The sequence below is a fragment of the Cydia pomonella genome, chromosome 12 (assembly GCF_033807575.1).
Source record: "Cydia pomonella isolate Wapato2018A chromosome 12, ilCydPomo1, whole genome shotgun sequence".
Taxonomy (NCBI): domain Eukaryota; kingdom Metazoa; phylum Arthropoda; class Insecta; order Lepidoptera; family Tortricidae; genus Cydia; species Cydia pomonella.
In genome coordinates, this window is record NC_084714.1 from 12,606,671 (window position 1) to 12,627,422 (window position 20,752).

The 20,752-nt window shown below is 38.8% G+C and overlaps 2 protein-coding genes across 6 annotated transcripts in view; one reads left to right on the plus strand and one right to left on the minus strand.

The window, feature by feature from the left end:
• The window catches only part of LOC133523605 (regulating synaptic membrane exocytosis protein 1), a 244,393-nt gene extending 225,264 nt beyond the window's left edge, over positions 1–19,129 (plus strand). The window contains exons 13-21 of one of the 4 annotated variants that reach the window (XM_061859274.1): positions 2,973–3,031; positions 6,123–6,313; positions 6,518–6,692; positions 7,449–7,605; positions 8,006–8,188; positions 9,626–9,787; positions 11,593–11,780; positions 14,953–15,120; positions 15,433–19,129. In XM_061859274.1, the coding sequence (XP_061715258.1) occupies positions 2,973–3,031; positions 6,123–6,313; positions 6,518–6,692; positions 7,449–7,605; positions 8,006–8,188; positions 9,626–9,787; positions 11,593–11,780; positions 14,953–15,120 (1,283 nt within the window). In that variant the 3' untranslated portion in view covers positions 15,433–19,129. Of the gene's footprint in view, positions 1–2,972; positions 3,032–6,122; positions 6,314–6,517; positions 6,693–7,448; positions 7,606–8,005; positions 8,189–9,625; positions 11,072–11,592; positions 11,781–14,952; positions 15,121–15,432 lie in introns of those variants that run through there. The other 3 variants (XM_061859275.1, XM_061859276.1, XM_061859278.1) reach the window with 3 other exon arrangements.
• LOC133523603 (intraflagellar transport protein 172 homolog) overlaps positions 1–20,752 on the minus strand; it is a 98,172-nt gene that overhangs the window by 25,217 nt on the left and 52,203 nt on the right. The window contains exon 36 of one of the 2 annotated variants that reach the window (XM_061859271.1): positions 11,231–11,723. The exons of the other annotated variant lie outside the window; for it this stretch is intronic. The gene's annotated coding sequence lies outside the window, so the exon portion shown is untranslated. Of the gene's footprint in view, positions 1–11,230; positions 11,724–20,752 lie in introns of those variants that run through there. 2 annotated transcript variants of the gene reach the window in all.

Below are 20,752 nucleotides of genomic sequence, written 5' to 3' on the forward strand. Positions count from 1 at the left end.
AAACAAATGTATATAATTAATTACTGTACCTATATAATTAATAAAGTTTTATGTTCTTTTAGGGTCCCGTTTGTTCCGTACCCAAAGGGTCAAACGGGACCCTATTACTGAGACTTCGCTGTCCGTCCGTCCGTCCGTCTGTCACCAGGCTATATCTCATGAACCGTGATAGCTAGACACTTGAAATTTTCACAGATGATGTATTTCTGTTGCCGCTATAACAACAAATACTAAAAACAGAATAAAATAAATATTTAAGGGGGGCTCCCATACAACAAACATTTTTTTTCCGTTTTTATAAATAATGGTACGAAACCCTTCGTGCCAGTTCGACTCGCACTTGCCCGATTTTTATTTATATCTATATTCTACACTTGACATTATTGACGTAAAAATGGCTCACCCTACCGAGCACTGCATATAAGTCTATAGAGCCTAATTTTCATTTGCAATTCATCCTAATAGTGGTACGAAACAGTAGCTTATAATTAACTTTTTGACAGCTAACTGATATCTGCGGTGGCAGCATGGTTCCATTTTTATCACTTGTCACTAAGCCCGTCACTTTCGCGCTTTCATACTTGTTAGAACGTGACAGGTATGGTGATAAATGATAAAGAGCCGGCCATCTTAGCTCTACATATATGATTCCAATATCATTAAAATATCGTTTTGATGTCAGGTACACGTTCGAATTGGAATGTGAATGGGTATGGTTCACGTCTCTTGAATCACCCTTATTCTCCATTGTTAATTTATGAAGCATTAGAAAAAAGGTAAACAATCTTGACATGTCTTTTTATTGAAAAACGCATTTTAAAAATCAGTAAATATTACTTATGAAAGTCTTACCTTCTTTCTAATGCTAATAAAAACGGACTATAGAATAGCTAAGTTTTTCAGAAAGAAATACAGTGCAGTCACGTCTAAGAGCCACCCCACACTAGCGTCAGCGTCTTTTGAGCGTCGGCGTCGAGTCAGCGCTTTGGAAACTGGCGTTGCTGCGCAGTTGCGCCAACGATGCGTAGAGCAGCAGCCATATAATTAACTAGATGCCGACGCTTGGGAGACTAGTGTGGGGTAGCCCTAAAAATATCTATACAGACAAAAATATGCCAAAAATATGTATACACTACCTTAATACTTGCATGGCATGTATATAAATAGTTTTTAAGTCTCCTGAAGTGAAATGTTAATTTCATTTGAGAATAATAAATGTCTTTAACCCGAATACCTAAATGGATTGTAACTGTAAGATCGTGTCGTGTATACATTTATTTGGCTTTATACTTTGTCCGTTCCGTATCCATATTTTCAGACGTGACTGCATCTAGATGGAATTTAGTAGTACTTTGAATTAGTGTTGGTAAAGACTCGAGTCTATTGAGTCCTCTGCTGTATGACTCGACTCATATAATTAACCCTTTACCAGGCCCCGAAGAACCAGCGTGTCTTAATACGTACTTTATATGCTGTTGCAACCGTATTGAACGCCTTGTAAAAAATGTATTTATGAAAGTCGGAGATCTTCCTTTAAACCAGAAATAAAAATGTGGGTTACGGTTATCCCATCGCCTGTCTAAGTAATGAACTGTCATACTAGATTTTGTCTTATTATATTCTTGATCAGGCCAAGGGATATATTCCACCCACATATTATATCGGTTATAATAGTCAAGGTTTAACTCCAAATCTCCTACGAAACATTATATCAATCACTACTTACTTACGTGAGTTTTTATGACATGACAAGACAATTTACCGGGCCATGGGAAAAATAGCTCCCACACAGTTAAACTCTAATAAGGCCGTGGGATAATGTCAACCCACATCCTAATTCTGGTCATACACAATAATGCATGAATATTTAGCAATGTTTACGATTACATTAGCTTTCAACACTCAAAATCTACAAAATATCAAAAAATTGTTCGACCTATGTACTTCTGTTTCATAAAAATTATGGAAAGTGTTCGAATTTCTCCGTAGTTTACTGAAATTAGCGTTCAAGTGAATTTAAACGGCTGCCGAAGATTTATTACGCAATTTAGAAGCGTGTTCTGAATGAAGATCATAAAATAATATTTCAGGGATTGACAAAATATTTTGTAGGTGGTTTGGAGTTAAAACCTGACTACGGTAACCGATATAAGATGTGGGTGGAATATATCCCTTGGCCTGGTAAAGGGTTAAGGCGTCACTTTTCAACTTAATAAGGTCCTTCTCTCGTGTCTCTCTCCCTTCGGTCGTGTTTTAATTTATCGCCACTCGTTTTGAATTTCCTATTTTTCGCACTTGTATCGTAATGTACTATTACAGTACATATCATGCTACTTTACCGCACTAGTGCGAAAATTAGCATATTACGTTACTGTGTCGAACATTTAAAGAGCCATATGTACTGTAAAACGTTGCACGATACATGTGCGAATAGGTAATTCATAATTCGTGTCGATTTTATCTCCACTCGTTGCGAATTTCCTATTTTACACACTTATATCGTAATGTATCTATATATGTCAACACCGTAGGCACTGATCAAATTTTTTACACCATACTTATCCAGGCAGCACATTATATGTATATGTTACTGTAAAAGCCCGAAGTACGGTAAAACCTAGGATATACCGGTAAGACCTAGGTTTTACCGATATATGTAGATAGAAGATGTTAAAATTTTCATGCAGCAAAGCAACGCTTAAATCTCTTATTACATCTTTCTAAACGATTCTTGCATAATTTCTCATTTTTCTCCGCTATCATTTATTCTTACCTTACATATCTTTCTTCAAGATTTTCAGCTCAAATATTTCATTGCACCACTATCTTTATCAGTCTCTTCCCAGTTCTAACTTCACTTCATGATACTACACCACTCTTAGAAGACAACCATACAGGAACAGTACCAATGCGTGTTTATTGCAGCTAAACTCATTAGTGGTGTAATGCACAAACATTGTTTTGGTTCACAGAACCGGATACCGACAAATCACCATCGTCGCCGACCCGAAGGAAATTGCCGAAAACCCCGGTATAATACCCATAGGCTTTAATTGTTACGATATGTGTTGTGAACCCATGAGACATTGAGCAGTTCCGCTCATTCCTTCATGTACTTTAGTAGAGACTGTCACTCGGTGCCTACTCCTCTGCGCTTCTCGGATCATTCATTAAGACTCTTAATCATGATTTGCCCTAATTACCCTTTATTTCTAAAGTTAATGGATCATCTCGGTACTGAACAAATTCTCCATTACACCGTTGAAGTTGACTGTACCTAGTTAAGATGAGATGATCCAATAACTAGGATTATGAGAAATCCATGAATGACGTTGTTATTGTACTGTGAGGAGGTGAGGTATGTTAGACGTGATGTGTCTCCCGCCATCTTGTGCCATGTAAAGCGAGGAGTCGTATCTTGACCCATGCGAGGCCACTGCTTATTATATACTTTCTTCTTTATCCAAATTGAGGCCTAAGGTAATAATAAATGTTGTTTGTTGTATTACTCGGCATACATTTTGCCGATTGAAGTGATTAGCCTTCGGATTCATGTTGGATACAGATATGAAGTGCAGGGGCTGACTTCGTTGCTCTGCTGTGATACTGTAGCAAACATCTTCCACGTTAGCCTAGTTGTAAGTTTTAGTGTTTCTATCTGCGACCGTAGATGTAATTAAACTTTATGACCCTTTTCCTGTTTAAGAAAAGGGTTACTCTGTTTGTTTACTTGAATGAAGTATAATTATATACCTACTTAAAATGAAACTGACTTGTTATCTATATTCGTTATCGTTTACATCTTATTCCTAAGCGAAGTGTGTGAAAAAATATTACCTACTTATTTTCAGATTTTTATTTTTTCTAACACCTGACCAATATCATTAACTCGTCATCGGAGCTGGGCGGATGTGATTTTTAGGGCTCGGTCAGGAAAATGACAAACATAAATGAAGTTCTACGTAAGTGTAGATAGACGCTGACCATTTTAAATGTTCAATGGTAGATTAGGGGATTAATCGAATCCCGGTAACAATTTTCATGTCATAGGTACCCGTGATTGGCATTAGTGTGACTACATTTTGACACAGTATGTCAGTCCTAGTGAATCTAGAAACACTGCCGCTTTCAGCTATGTTAAAGCGTACACCTTCATAAACGAGTCAAATATAATGGCACAAAAGGATACGTCATAACCACTTTACAAAAAAAAACGCACAACCAGAGGAGAGGATAAAAGTGCAGCCAACACGAGACGCAAGAAACAATGCACACCTGCACTGAAGTCGCGCCGCAGCGAGCGGCGAGCGAGGTGAGGCCCCGGCCGCCGGCCACGCTCGCTATTGTGTTGTCTTCGACCCGCATCCACGATGCCGCACTCCTGTTTGTACCTCATGTCTTGCGCATCGAGTTTGTCCAAGTCTTGCTGTTGACTTAGCGTAGTGTATGCCGCACTTGCGTCCGAGACGCACGCAACGTCTAGTCTCGTAGCAGCTTGGAGTGGTGGCTGCACGGTCCACGCACACCGCACTCGCCGGAACCCCTTGAGCAACAGGCGCGCGCCGACGTCGACGCTTCTGTGACCTCATGCGACTGACACTACAGCGACACGTTGTATATACCGCTCAGTAGTTGATTGTCACGACTCATTCCTTAACATCTGAGAACTGCATGAAGTGGCACAATGTGGAAATGTGCATTGATCTAGTACCGAGCACAGTAAAAACGTGGAACTTCTATGTGTGATACACATTTTATAACAACCATACGCCGTCTATGATAAGCATAAACTACCTCCATGTTTGTACAACTGTTTGTATTTCACTGCATTTCTTTTTGTTTGTGTTACGTAATTGCTTTAATATATATCCTACAGTTCCATTCCAACCAAATGATATTAACAAACATTATTTACAGTAATATTCTGCATACGTTAGGGCGGTTAGCCACGGCAATCAACAAAATTTCGTTAACAAATTGTAACTAAACAAATGTAAGTGGTCGTATTTAGGTACACAGTAGTTTCTGCTATAAATAGAGTTTTAGCTCCTTATAGAGCATAGTAAAATAGCATTGCAATTCCTGTATAATTTTCACTAGTTAATTATATAGGGCGATATAAATTAAACTTGCTTCTAAATACTGTTTGTATTTAGAACTTTGCGAAAGTTCAATTAGGCACTCTCCAAATTATCCCGGCGCAATACTCGTATAATACTAGATGCTCCTACCTGCAGTAGTGCCAATGTGAAACCCAAAACAAACACGCAAATATGTAGCGTAAAGCTTTAGAAAGTTTTCCTTACACATGCATAGATCCAACAAAAGCTTTTGTAAGTGAAAGTTGACATTTTGCATTAGATTTCAATTAATAAGTAGGCATACATATTTAGTAAGCGTCAATAATATAATTTGCTCTAGAAAGTGGTTTCGGGTCAATACATTTATACTCCAATAAATAGGTACTTATACGAAAGTGCAGCTTATTAAAACGATATCAGCATGACCAACGCTTTCTGCATGGCGGATAAGATCGTCCGATTTTATTAATTACTTTTATGTTGAGATGCCTCAGCCCGAAGCATGTGACTTAATTGAAATAAGTATTTTGCAAGTGAGATGAGTTAAATATATGCAAGTTATGATATAAACCCACTGATCGCGATGTGAATGCAATTGCTATGAATCGCACAGATTGAATGGGAATTTTGAGTTTGTCTCTCCTGACAGAGATTCGATACAATAGCTGACCGTTGCTGCATGTTACTCAATCAAGGACTATGCATTCCCCGACCGCCGCAAGACTGAATTAGATATTGCATTCTAGGTCTTGATATTCAAATTTTACGTACCCTTTTCATTTAACTTTATTTATTGTGCCTACAGTCATACGTCAATTAATGTTTTGTAGATGTGTGCAGATTAGGTAAGCCGTATAGCAATGTGACCTAGTGCCAGTAAACAAATGAGTAATAAGTGACTACTTTCGTAAAACAGATTATGTTTGTGATATGAAACGCATTTTTAAACTGTGTTTGCGTTATTTCGGTTCATTGGTCACATATCTATACCGCTGCAAGAACTTAATATTTCAGAATTTATCAAGGCAATTTGATACGTAGGAGCAGGAGAGGGCCGAGAGAGCCCGCGAGCGGCCCGCGGCGCGCGCGCAGCTGCAAGTGTGGTTCGAGAGCGAGATGCGCAAGCTGGTGGTGGTGCTCATCGCGGCCGACGACCTGCCGCCTCGCGACCACACGCTCGGATACGGAGACGAGCCTGAAGCATTCGCCAGAATAAGGCTTTTGCCATCACTGTAAGAATCTTGTCTTCCTTATTTCTTCTTTTTCTTACAATTACAACACCCCATTTCTTAGATATCGCCACTTCTTATGATTGGAACAATGGTTTGGGATCTTTATTTATATATATTTTCATCCCTAGGTTCTACGAATTTCTAAATGGCTTTAATTCACTATAGCGTTTGCAATTTGACACCACCATAAAATGTTACTTTTAGCGAGAGCTGCCCACCGGTTGAAACAGACCCCGCATCCGCATCATGTAGTCCAGTCTGGAACGCCACCCTGGGTTTCGGCGGTTTGACTGCTGATCTCCTGGCAGGTCGAGCTCTGGAGCTCACCCTGTGGGATGCCTGCCCTGGAATTGATCCAGTACTTATTGGAGAATGCACTGTGAGGACTAGCAATTTTATTTGTAGAATGTTTTATTATTTTATAATAATAAATAATAAACAATTTTATACTAATAAGTTTAATTAATATTTTACCCTAGCGCACTGCCTTTATATTAGCTATTATTATGCCTTTCTTATTTAGTTCGCACAAATACGGTAGGACGTAGTAGATATACACAGCGTGTATTTTTGATACCAACGCATAATCATAGGGTAGTTAGTTTAGGCTTTAATGAACACACTTTCTTAGGTTCTATAAAAAATGGACGACTTTTATTTTTCCATATAAAATAATTCAGCAAGCAATGTATCACTACTTTGTTTTGACTCATAACGTCACACTTAATGACGCGACGTCATAACTGTCACAACTCAAGTGAACCATGATGTACAAAATACATTGCCACTCAAAAAAAGAATAAGGTCATGAATAAATAAATAAAAAATCTTAACGAATTGTTTTATAGCACTAAAACCTACGTCTATTTAAGTTTGCGGTTATACCAAAAATACACGCTGTAGATAACTTATACTCAATCTAAGCCTGTTCTTCTACCACAATTCTGCTAAGCTGCGAAATGTTATCTGAGGATGTGTAATATATCCACGCGTGAGTAACTTATTTATAACTTAGCTTAGCTTGGCACTGGTGGAAACGAATTTTGTAGCTTAGTTTTAGCCTCGATCACATTTTTACGTCTCAGTGGTTCTATAGTAGATAATATTGTCAAACTAAGATGGATATAATTTGTAGATGGATTTGGAAAAAGCGTTTGCGGAAGAACGTGCAGTATGGTGGACGCTGGAGGAGCGCGGCGGGACGCGGTCGGCCAACGCCTCCCCGCGGGGCTCTCTCACAGGTGCGCGAGCGCTCCGACGCGGTGACTTTGCCTCGCAACGCTCTTGTTCAGGTACATTAGGTACACAGTTTAGCGCAAGAGACAAAAAATGTAGGTAAATGTCTTAGCTTCTATTGATCTTACCAAAAAATTAGATAAAGGCAAAGGCTCTTTGAGGCTTAATAAAGCTAATACATACTGTACTTTTAGAAAACATTCAATGTTAGGACTGATTCTTCCACAGCGATATATGAACAAGTTTCTTAGGCCCGTTTCATGTAACTTGCGTAGCTCGATGTGGTTCGTATTCGTGGATAGTGCACAGCTTCATAGCTTTTAATTTTCTGCTTGTCAAACCGTACCTATAGGCACAGCATACGTTACAGGAATTGCGACTACATTCTCTAACAGGAGCGCTTAATGCTATATTACGCAAAATTAATCTAGAATTTTGTTCTGCAAAATGTTTCAGATGATGTGGATTCCATCGGAGAGTGCGCGTCTTTGCTCCATCCCGACCACGCGTGGGTGGGTGGCTCCAGACGTGGCTCATCACAGTCAGAAACCTTAGAAGTTGAGGTTTACCAGCTTGGAAAGGACTTCTCACGCTCTTTACCTGGATCTCGACGGTCATCATTCCAACAGCAGGAGAAAGGTGAGCATCACAGACGCTCGTAACAGTAAAATCACCTATCTGATATCATTACTGGTTGTCGATGTACCTACCCCAACAACTATGCTAATAAGTATCGTCATGTGTTTATCTACACAATAATATTACGAGCATGTAAGGCCTGTACCGATAAAAAACTGTAAATTTCAAACGGCTGTAATTTTGCTTCTAACCAAGATTACTATCTTACCGCGATAATAAGTTTAATTATTATACTTATTATATATTCTAATATAAATAGTTCTGATTTTACGCTAAGCAACGTTACACCGGTAAATATAAGAGATTACTGAAAATTGGTCTGATCCAAATAACAAGAAAATTTACAACATTCTATATGCTTGATTTCGAAACACATAAAATTACTTCGAATAAATAACTAATTTAGTGTGTTGTCTTTTAAACAGAGGTCGTGAAGCGGCAGACCTCTAGGAACAAGTGACCCTAGGCCCGTCAGAAAGATTACTAATACAATTTGCGAAAACGAAGCATGCCTGTCATATCTATCGTAAGAACTGGGGTACATATGCGGTTAAAGTGGAACGAACTGCGACGAAAGTCAGTTCAGTTCTTTGTACAAAGGTTAGGATAGCTAAAGTAATTGAATATTTGCGTTATTTACAATGCCGGATTTAGAGGTCTGGAGGCCTCGGGCAATAAAGGAGTAGAGGCCCCCTGGCCCCAAATTTTTTCCAAAATTTAAAATGGTAAATTTTCCGAATTCTCATTTGTGGAGACCCGGGGCAGTAGCCCCGGTTGCCCTCCCCTAAATCCGGCCCTGGTTATTTAATTCTAGGCCAATAAGAAAATCATACAATTTCCTTCGTACAAAAATAGCATTTGGTAATTATCGAACAGCAGAGCAAAATCACCAAACATCCTGGAGTGCCGTTCTCTCAACTGCTATTGGGCTCAAATCAAAATTGTATTAAAAGAGAAGAATGAAACAGCCAAAAAACATTTCCAGCAGGTGATGGGCTGATGCAGGAAAATATGAAAAACAGGTCTGTAAAAAGCTGCCACTGTTTACAGAAAGAAATATTATTAAAAAAAACTGTCAATTTTCGAAATTAAAACTTACTTTTTATTGTATTTATTCTAAAAACCTTAGTTTGTTCTCAATCGCATCAGTATTTTTCATTTGAAGTTTACAGTTTTATTTCGATACACCCCTTAACCTCACGTACCTATTCATCTGCATAATTAGAAAACATGCATCTATAAATGTCTTCCGCATCCATGTTGTGCTGAAATGCATTTAGCACTAGGTCACATAACAACCACATTGTTCACTATAATAGATACGTAAGAAAATACAGCTTGCATTCTAAATTACGGCGACGGTTAAATGTGGGGGCTTCAGATCGTGAGTAGAACTAATCAAATTTATATGAATTGGGCTGGCTGGGTATTCCATAGACGGTGCTGCGGGCACGGATAGCGGCGCCGGGCCGTCGCGGCGCAGCGAGCGGCGGCGCTCGTCGTGCATCCGCCGCGACCCCGACGACATCCTGCGCTCGCTGCGTGCCGTCAAGGGGGAACTCGGCCGCACGCTTTCCCTCTCCGGGTCCACCGCCCGGCGTAAGTAACTCCCTCTGGCCGACTGGTATTCTTAACGATGTTCATTATCTTTCGTGCGCCATGAACTTCTGGAGAACTCGTTCTATGTTTAATTCAATAAGATGAGCATATGTATCGAGCCTGTACGGTGATTTATTCTATCACTGATCTGTTTTGAATTCCATAACCGTACCGACGTATGTACACTGAAGGTTCTGAGTACTACCGGCATACTTTTTTTATTGATTTTTGATTCTGTTACATTTTCATTCGCACTATTTTTACGATTCCCGTCGCCTATAATGCCCTAAAGCACCCCTTTATTCAACACTTAAACGGCAAACGCCAAAGATACGTCATAATCACACGCCCCTAATCCTCCTCTACCACCATAACAATATGCAAACATTGAGGGTAGTACTGACTTGTACTGTGTTGTGCTTGTTTGGTCAGCAGCGACGGACCGTTAGCACCTCGGTAAGCGACTCCCAGCCGCCCGGCGGCGCCCGCGCCTGCTCCCGTAGAGGGTTTGTTCGTGCGCGGTGTCGGTGTACGCGTTCCCTTGTGACGTCTAACGGCCGCCGGCCCCCGTATTCCGGTTGCATGGTGTGCGGCCGGCATACCCGGGCCCGTAGTGTAGCATGGGTCATAGCTTGCGCGGCGGCCGCGCGCACGTGCGCACGCACCGTTGAATGTGGCTGCGCCCGACGCTTCTCATCACTTCACTGTGTCTGTACTGTATACTGTCCTGACGCATGCCCGGCGCATGCCGCGGGCGATCACGCTCACTTCATCTGTTTCTGTGTTCCGTCTGTTCGGCTGACGTTCATCTCGATGGCATTGTGTCGCCTAGGATGTTTCGGGCTTCATACCTACCTCTGCGAATGTCACTCATTGTTAAGATGCGCATATTCTATTAGTTTCTTGTACATACTTAATTTAATAATTCTTATCCTTAGGTCGTAGTTGGATATTTAAACCGTTATTAACGAATGCGTTTGATTTAATTTTGGAAGAGCGAATGATTGTAGCAAACGAACGGGAAATATAGGAAGCACATAATGGCGACTCACCTAGTTTGCGGGTGGTGGCATGAGCTCAACAATAGTCTTCACATCAATTTAATTAATGAATTACTTAATGGCTGTTCATAACACTGAATGCTTACATTCCTACTTAATGAGTTCAAGATCGCTTCAGGCAACTATTAGAAATTCGACACTCTTGGCTGCACACGTTTAAATGCTTCTTCTTTCATTTATGTGTTTAGGAATCGAATCAATTGGAATATATGTATACAAAAATGTACATTGGCTCGAAACTGTTTGACGTGCTTATTTTATAATATATGTAATGTTAATTTTTAATCATTTTCAGTGTTCAATTGAATGGTTTTTCTTATTTTTGTAACTTTAATTTATAAGTAATATAACTTACGATAGACCAGTGTCTCATTAAAAATCATTTAACGGTCGAGTAGAAATATATAACTTTATCCACTTAAATGCCTGTTAAATCGAGTACAACCTTAATAATTCTTCTCAGAAATAACAACAAGAAAGGCGATTTTCTATGAGCGAGGTTAGGCGAGAATAGTTTTTAAATTTGATACGATCGGTGATGAACTAATGGATATTTGATCGTCGGTAGTATGAAATTCCGCCGCCTTGCTAATGGGAAAGCGTAAAATTACCAAACAATAACACTCCCAATAATAGTCAAACATTCGCTTGTACCAACCGATGAGCGGTGGCGGATGCTTGACGCATATATGGGCTTCTTCCGCGCACGGCCGTGGCGTGGTAGTATCGGTGTTGACGCCGCAGGCACGGCGACGGGGCGCAAGGGCAGCATGTGGGCAGCGGTGCCGGCGGCCTGCGAGGCGCTGGGCGACGACGAGGACTCGGTGCCGCTCGGCCCGGGCCAGATGCCGCCTCGGAACGCCTCGCTGCCGCCGCTGCACGCGGAGATCAACATCAGCATGATCATGATTAAAGGACAGCTTGAGCTTGAGGTCAGTGCCAAATTAACAAGTTTCACTTTTTAATCTTTTCATTTTGTAGGTACGCGTAGTGAAATGTATGTGTGTAGCGATAAATTTGGCGTAGTACATTGATGTACGTTACTGAGTAGACAACTTTTCAACTGCATATTTTTTTTCACGGACGTCATAGACACAAATATGTTTTATTGAAATATAAACCTATTTCTTAACTCTATTAAAACTAAAAATAAATTGGACATTCTATCATATCTGTCAAAATGGGGAAGATTAATTTAGAAGTGAGAAAAAATATTTTGGACGACTGGTGGAAAAATAAAGGGTTAACTATAAGAAAGCTTGCTAAAAAATACAATGTTAGCCCCGCAGGCGTACATAAATTAATTAATAAGTTTGGCACTATTGTTACCTTAGAAGATCTACCAAAGTCTGGACGAAAACGAGGCCCTTCCGACCCGGAATTGCAAAGAAGAGTCGTTCAAATGTTCAATCGAAAACCAACTCTGTCTATTCGGGATGCTGCTCGTAAAGCAAAAACTTCTATAGGAATGATCCAGCGTATCAAGAAAAGGTGCAACCTGAAGACGTACAAAAAACAAAAACAGCCCAAACGTGATGAAAAACAGACAGTTGCTGTTCGAAAACGCACCAGAAAACTTTATGACCGAGTTCTTACAAAAAAAGTGCAGTGTATCATAATGGATGACGAAACTTATTGTAAATTCGATTACAAAACTCTACCTGGCCCACAATTTATAACAGTTTCGGCAAATAAAAAGGTTTCTCAAAAAGATAAGTCGATCAATATGGAAAAATTTGGAAAGAAAATTTTAGTTTGGCAAGCAATTTGTCAATGCGGACTGAAATCAAAAGCTTATTTCGCTACGGGAACTATAAATGCCCAAGTTTACCGCGACGAATGCCTACAAAAGAGGTTGTTGCCTTTTATCAAGAAGCACAGGATGCCTACATTATTTTGGCCAGACTTGGCCTCCTGTCATTATGCGAAAGTGACTAGAGAGTGGTATAAGGCCAACAAGGTAGATATTGTAGAGAAAGACATGAACCCGCCTAATTGTCCGGAAGTTCGCCCTATCGAGAGATACTGGGCCCTTATGAAAAGATATCTTCAAAAAAATGCTAAGGCTGCAACTTCCCTTGCTAACTTTAAAAAAAAGTGGCATATTGCTTCTGAAAGCGTGACCAAGAAAGTCGTCCAAAACCTCATGCAGAACATCAAAAGGAAAGTCAGATTTCAGGCAAAGTAGGGGCATTGCAGTTGTTTATCTAAAAAAATATCCTTTATCAGATTACATATTTCTATTTACTTTTGTTATTTTTCAATAACACGATCTAATTATATAGCTTTTACACTAAGTAGTTGTCTACTTTCTTTTCGATACGGTCCTTACGGCGTAGCGTAGTGGTGAAAACTTTGAAGCCACGTAAGCACCACTACTAGAACTTTTACTGGGAACTAAAGAGGAACCGTGTGCATATCTAGAAGGTCACGGTTCCTCTTTAGCTCCCAAAAATATGCCACAAAATCTGAACTGAAAAAAGAACTCTTTCAAACGGATACAAATTTGAAAGTGTCGGAGTTATACTCATTTTAATGGCAATATAAAAATGGGCTCTAATTACCATCATTATTAGTAGCTTAATATCTTTTCCTACTCCTCTACTGTTATCTGTCATTTATGCATTCATTAACACGAATATAAGAACATACATAAAAGGTTTCAAGAAAAGTCTATATTGTCTATTCCTCATAAAAGCTCTTGTGCTTTTAATCGCTATAACGTTACTGCGATTAATGGCTACCAACCTAACAAAACCAAAACGAATACAGTTTTAAACTAAGTGCATTGCTGCCAACTTACAAAATATTCATTTGGTTGCATAGTCAAAATAATTACTTCATAAGTCAGAAACACGCATGTGACACCCGTAATATAGCAACACCCATAGACTACGAAGACCGCTTAGCGTTGCTTGTTAGTGTCCATAGGCTACGGTGGCCAAAATTGGGAAAAAACTGTCCAAAAATTTAATTTAGCAAGTACCAGGGCCTCATGAGTTACGAGGTGTCGCTGACCGGCCGGCCGCGGCGGGGCGGGCTGGGCGCGTAACAAGGTATGCTCGCGCGTCTTGGCTATATATTTTTGCTTTGTTTACCTAAATTAAGATTTATTTTTGTTGACTCGTAGGAAAAATATTGTATGCAACGTTGTATAAGTAGGTCAAAAAATGCTCGTGGCGTATTCCTTTACAATGTTCGCCTACGCCTTCGGCTCCGGCTCACATTGTAACTCACGCCACTCGCCTTTTTTGACCCTTCTTATACAACTGTTGCATAAAATACTATAAACAGTTTCAGATATTTTTATAATATTAACATTACAAAAAACTAGGTATAGCTCTGAGGCACGTACAAGTACATCGCATCGCGAATATTTCATATAGGAGACAAATTTTTCCCTTGACATTTCACGACGTTCGTGACATTGTTCGTACATAAGCCCTCCAGAATATTTTAATCTTATGGAAATCAGAGTTTTCCCACAACCATAAGTAGGCTCGTAGCGATGCTTAGGGCCTCGCCATAGGCCCATATTCTCCAACATGCTTTTGACGTATCAAAATATATTGAAAATAAATTCGTTGGATTCGCTCGCTCAATCTTGAGTTCAGTCAGATATGTATACCCACACACTAATATTCATATGGAATTGGTATTATATTTGCATCTTATTTTCGCTTCTATATGCCACCCATGGGGTAACGTCGTTATGGTTATTGCATCATCCAATATCCGTTCTCACATGCGTAGATTTAACTAAAGAGCCCGTTTTGACGAAATAAATGCGTCATGAAATGTGTTTATTAAGTTCTATAAAAGCTAAAAATCCCCTCAGATTATGAGTTCATTTTCTAAGCACTGTTTTAATGTATTCACATTAGACTGGCAACAACTTTCTTATAATATTCCTTCCCAGGATATGCATAATAATACGCTAGCTAACTATGCAAAATAATATACTTATAAATGATTATTGTTCTACTAATAGTGGTTATCTAATTATTGTGGGTACTTATGCGACTTTTTTATTGTTTTTATTTTCTAAAAATATTAGTTTACACACGCTCACTTGTTTTAAACACACTGTTTGTTTATTATCAGATCTCGCACGCACGGCGAGTGTATGGCGTGAACGGCGAGGTGCCAGACTCATACGTCAAATGCTACCTCCGCGATGGCGACAAGTGGCTTCACAAACGCAAAACACGAGTAGTTCGGCGCACCACCGAGCCGCACTTCAAACAGACGCTTAAATATCAGGCAAGTTAGGTAGGGTCGGCAACGCGCATGTAACACCTCTGGAGTTGCAGGCGTTCATAGGCTACGGTGACTGCTTACCATCAGGCGGGCCGTATGCTTGTTTGCCATCGACGTGGTATAAAAAAACTGTATTCCAATTTGTTTACTAATCACTCCGGGGACACAGATCAAATTGAGGCCCATATAAAATTACTAAATGTGCTTCAGCGTAAGATGAACATTGATGTCAAAAAATACAGATGGCGACGATGGATATCACGTGAGAAACAATTGCGGGCTATGAAAGCTGATCCTGTACTTTACATATTGCAGGCAAATGAGGCTCTGGGGCGCACATTGGTGGTGATGCTCTGGCAGCGATGCGGCGGATTCGAGCACAACCTAGCCCTCGGTGGAGCGGAGATCACGCTCGACAAGCTCACGCTGCCGCAGCGCACGTACGGCTGGTACCCGCTGTTCCCCGCCACGTCGCTCGCGGCCGACGAGTCGCCCGACTGATCCCGGGAGCCGTCGCCGGAGCGCCGCGACGACGGGCGCCTCCCCGGCGACGGCTCACAATAACTCGTGCTCGGCCTCCTTGCCGCGTGACGGCGACCGGTGACATGCTTGGAACCATATCAACTGAGATACAAAGGATCATGTAAATACCGCGTCATAACAAAATGCCATAATCATGATTTTTATTCTATAATCATAAATTCAACAGCCACGAATAAAAGCTGATGCACTCTCAATGTAATGTCCCAAGCAACGCTGATTGTAGTCCTTGTCTCCATGTACGAGTAACTATAACATCGTGAGGTAATTGTGTAACGCCCAAATTTCCACAAGTGCTGCCCTAAACAGACTTTAATATGTGTTAGTTATTAGTAATACGCAATGTAAATAATTTAAATTGGTGTAATATTGTCTCAATCATGCTGCCTATGGCGAGAAACATATAAAACTATGCGCGAATTTCTTCGTGTATTACTTATTGGATTGTGTAAAACATGAAAGCAAAATGTATCACTTCCATGTTTTCAACGATTTATTTATCGGCTCACTTATAGATACTTGGATTAACATTCCGATGGTATTCGCCCGATGATTTTACAAACGGGATATCAATTTTCTGCGACTGTCTGACTGATGTGAACAGAGCTCACTCATACAGCGACGTTGCCGTGGAATTAGTAGTAATAACAAAAGGAGCTTATATTGGATTGCTTCTACTCTTAAATTATGCGTAATATTTGTAGCAATTTTATATGTTACGTGTTTGTATTGACATTATAGTCTTATATCGTAAACTTATAGACATTGCGTAAGTAGTTGAATGTTATACTGTTTACCAACCAACACTATATTATGTAGTATGGACCCTGGAAGCCATTGTAACTGTAGGAATGTTACAGTCATAAGTATACTCTATTTTTATTAGTACCTACATATCTACAAATATTTTCACTTTTCAAAATTTCATAAGACTATATAGGTAAATACGTTACTTTTTATCAGATAATTTATTTTGTTAAATGTTTTACGTGCCCATAAAATACATAATCAAACATTACTGAAAACTTATTTTGAACAAATATTAAATTAAGACTCAAAAATAAATGTGGTATTTATTGTAATTTACTTCCAGTTCAATGATACAATCACATGTTTTACGTTCATTTTCATCAACATGCTGTTAACTAGGAAAACTTTAGACAACATTTTTCATCTAGGTATTAGTACCGTATAATATCTTGTAAATAACTCGTCTCTGATAACCCCAACTTCGACACTTTGCCTTATACGATAAATAAATTTCTAACGTTACTCTAGTGGTTAAGCGCATCTAGGTACTATTCTTCCAAGGTTGTGCTTTAGTGAATTTTCCCTAATACATTATATACCTCCAAATCGGTCTTACGACATTTTCTAATCTATCTACTCAATTGTAAGAGCTTGGTCCCATCCCATCAAATAATATGCCCAAGCTGTAAATATGTAGAAATCCATGCATGTTCAGTATAAAACTTTTATCAAAATTGTCTACCTACGCACAACTACTCTCGTGATAACATATTAGATACCATTAAGCAATTCCAATCGAATAAATCCCAATTGATAAAGAAAAATACGGTTTACTGTCTGTACTGTGCGACCTAACTGCATTTAAATTATCAATAACTTTGTTACCTAGTTAAAGATAAAAAGACTTGTAGAGAAAAAAGTGAGAGAATAATTAAAAAAGCATTGCTATGGTGCACAATTCGTAGCATGAGAACTTGATATCAAATGGAGATCTAGCTAAATTTATTCACTTATAAAATCACAGATCAGATTAAAGAAACCTTACTTCTGAAACTTAGAAATTTTAGATCAGATTAAATATTTATGAAATAATTAACTATCGTTCAAAGTGCATATCTAAGAATGTAAATTTATAATGTAAAATGTCTTGTCAAAATCTGTGTTCTTCCAGTGCTGTACTAGCTTAGTGGCTCGCTGACAATATATCGAATACTGCGAGTACTCCTAAAGTAAAGCATCTCTAGCTTAGCGTGCCCTATTCTAGACTTCTCTAGTCCACGTTTTGCCTACACAAATTAGATACTATTTATTACACATTACTGTAGTTATTGATTTATCACGGTTGTACATTTTCTAAGAGAGAGAAATATTGAATAGCTAAAACGATCCTTTACTAGATTAGATATAATTAAAATAATATTTCTAAAGATATATCTATACCTAACAAAAAGCCTGAATCCAGAGGCCAGATTTGTCATACGTTGAATTTCTCATAACGACATTATCAAAGTACATTATAATGTGCAATGCACCTACATGACGGGTCGATGCGTAGCAAATTGCTGAAATCCACGAAAGATGAGATTCGGATCTGATTTGATTTTTTTTTAATACCACGTCTGTGGCAAACACGCATACGGCCCGCCTGATGGTAAGCAGTCACCGTAGCCTATGAACGCCTGCAACTCCAGATGTGTTATATTCGCGTTGCCGACCCTGAGATTTTGAGGACTTAGGAAATGTTTATATGCGACAACACATTGTATAGGTATGTATCAAAATTAAAATTGAACAAGTTATAATTCTCTGTTCTTTGTCAAACTACTTAATAATTAGGTAGCTTTTCATTCCAATTCATTCAATATGAACCTTTTTATTATAAGTTCATGCGTTTTGTAGATACATCTATTGCTCCTCTAATTATACAGTACTAAAACGCGCTGTGGTTGAAATATAACATATACATATTGATTGTTTGTTAATATTTTATTATGTCTAGATAATAAATTATATATTTACTTAAAAATAATATTAAATCGTATCCGATACAGTCGGCTACGAACAAACCACTTACGCTTACTATCTTGATATTTTAGTATAACAAAAAAATATTTGATATAAGAAAGAGTTGTAAAAAGACATATTATCTAACATTGTGCCTCGAAACGCCCCGATACCGAAGAATGCCGTTTGTTTTTATCATCCTGGCCCGTACACAGTACCAATGTATAATTTCCTTTCGCCCTAGTGATATGCACGTGGTCCACTACCTTTAATGTCTGTATCGCTCTTCAATGTGATATGGTATCGGATATCATGCTGATCACTTGTCTGTATTTAGGTGTACGAACTTTCTTACTTCATGTGTCGTATTGTTTCTTCCTAGATGCAAATTGGTCATTTCTACAGCCGCTATCTTGATGAAAACTAAACAAACTGAAAATATTATACATAAATGTTTCGAGTCGATTAACGGGCATCTTTTTAAATAATGGAACAAATTTTGATATGTTGAAATACTTGTATATTAGTCGGGTAAATAATGCATTAACACATGTTCATAGAACGGTTACTTGTTACTACATATCGTGTTCAGTGTTGATCAAGGAAGCGGAATAGAAATTCTACAAATTACTAGTACCTACTACTACGTAACAAATATGTGTGTCAAAGTATATTATATTAAATAAATGTGATAACAAATGAGTTTATTATAGCGATATAAATATGATTACTGAAGTTTAATTTATTATAATAGGTTACTTTTACTTTGTATACCTATACACCTTACCCAAAAGAAACTGTCACTGTATCTGTATGTTTCTGGTCATAATGAGAGACAAAACTGACTTCTGCCTTCAGTTTTGTTTTTTCGTAATGTGAAATGTGATGTGTTCATTCTATATTTGAATCTGAATTTATAAGTAGGTAAGGCCAGTACACTCGCGGGCAAATAATACGGGTCAGTGACAAAAACCCTTATATTTGGCCAATTAATAGCGGTATGTGCAGGAAACTAACTGTGTATTATAGAGAATTTAATATCGAATTGAATTGAACCTTCAATGTTCTACAAGAAATCTGGAAAAAGTTTTATTTAAAAATAAGTTAATTTGGTACTAAAGTCAAATTGAGCTTATTTCACTTTTGCTTGTTTTCTCACTTTTGTTTTCAATCTGTCAAGGCAAAATGATAAAAGGCAGTTATTTTTGTCTTTGAAGGTCATTACTGAATTACTATCATGTCGCTAACACAAGATGAATGTACACGTGTCATCGCTTTGTTATAAGAAGGCAGAAGTCGGAGATATACAGCAAAAAGACAGGCGTCTCACTATCTACGGTGCAGAGAGTCCTCCAACGTTTTACTAGAAACTGGCAGGAACCTTCGAATACCAGGAACCAGCAGGCCGAGATGTACTACGGCTAGAGAAGATCGATTTATTGTTACAAGCTTGCTCCGAAATCGGCATCTCACTACAGTTGAAGTTAAAAACCAAATTCGGGAGACCCTAAGTGATGACATCAGCATTTGGACTGTAAGGCGGCAGCTTCGTGAAGCTAATTTGACCCCACATAGATCGTAAATGGCCCAAAACTTGACAGAGGACATCGAACAGCAAGAAAACTACGTACGCGAACACAGGCGATGGGGTTACGAAGTATGGGCAAGAATTATGTTTTCTGGCGAATCCAGATTTATGCTCTATGCACATGACGGGCTTCGAAGAGTTTACAGACGGCCAGGTGAGCGTTTTATTCCAGCGTGTTTTGAAGAAAAAGTGACCTTCGGCGGTGGGTCTGTTATGGTTTGGGCTGGAATCCCTTCAGAGAGTCGCACGGAATTAGCTTTTAATAGAAAATGGAACGTTAACTACGAGGGTGGTTTGATAAGTCAGTGACTTTTTGCAAAAAAAAAACTTTTTCACCTTTTTTAGTTTTATTTCTCTATATAATATCCTTTCAACTCCATAGACTTCATCCAACGATGTTCCAGTTTTTTCAACCCCTCCAAATTTTTTTTTTTGTCAAACCCTCAACAAATATGCTTCAGTTTCAGCTATGACAAATGAGGATTTGATGAAAATCTTTTCCCACCGAGCCATTACTTCATGTTTTGGAATAAAAAAATCACATGGGGTGAAATCTGGAGAATAAGGCGGGTGGGGCAGTATTTCGTAACGCAATTCTACTAATTTGGCTGTTGCGACTGCTGACGAGTGTGCAGGGGCATTGTCGTGGTAAAAAAGGATTTTCTTCTTTGCCAGATGTGGCCGTTTTTTCACAACTTCTGCGTTAAATTTTTCCAACAAAGTAGCATAATAAGGGCTATTTATTGTTTTACCTTTCTCTAA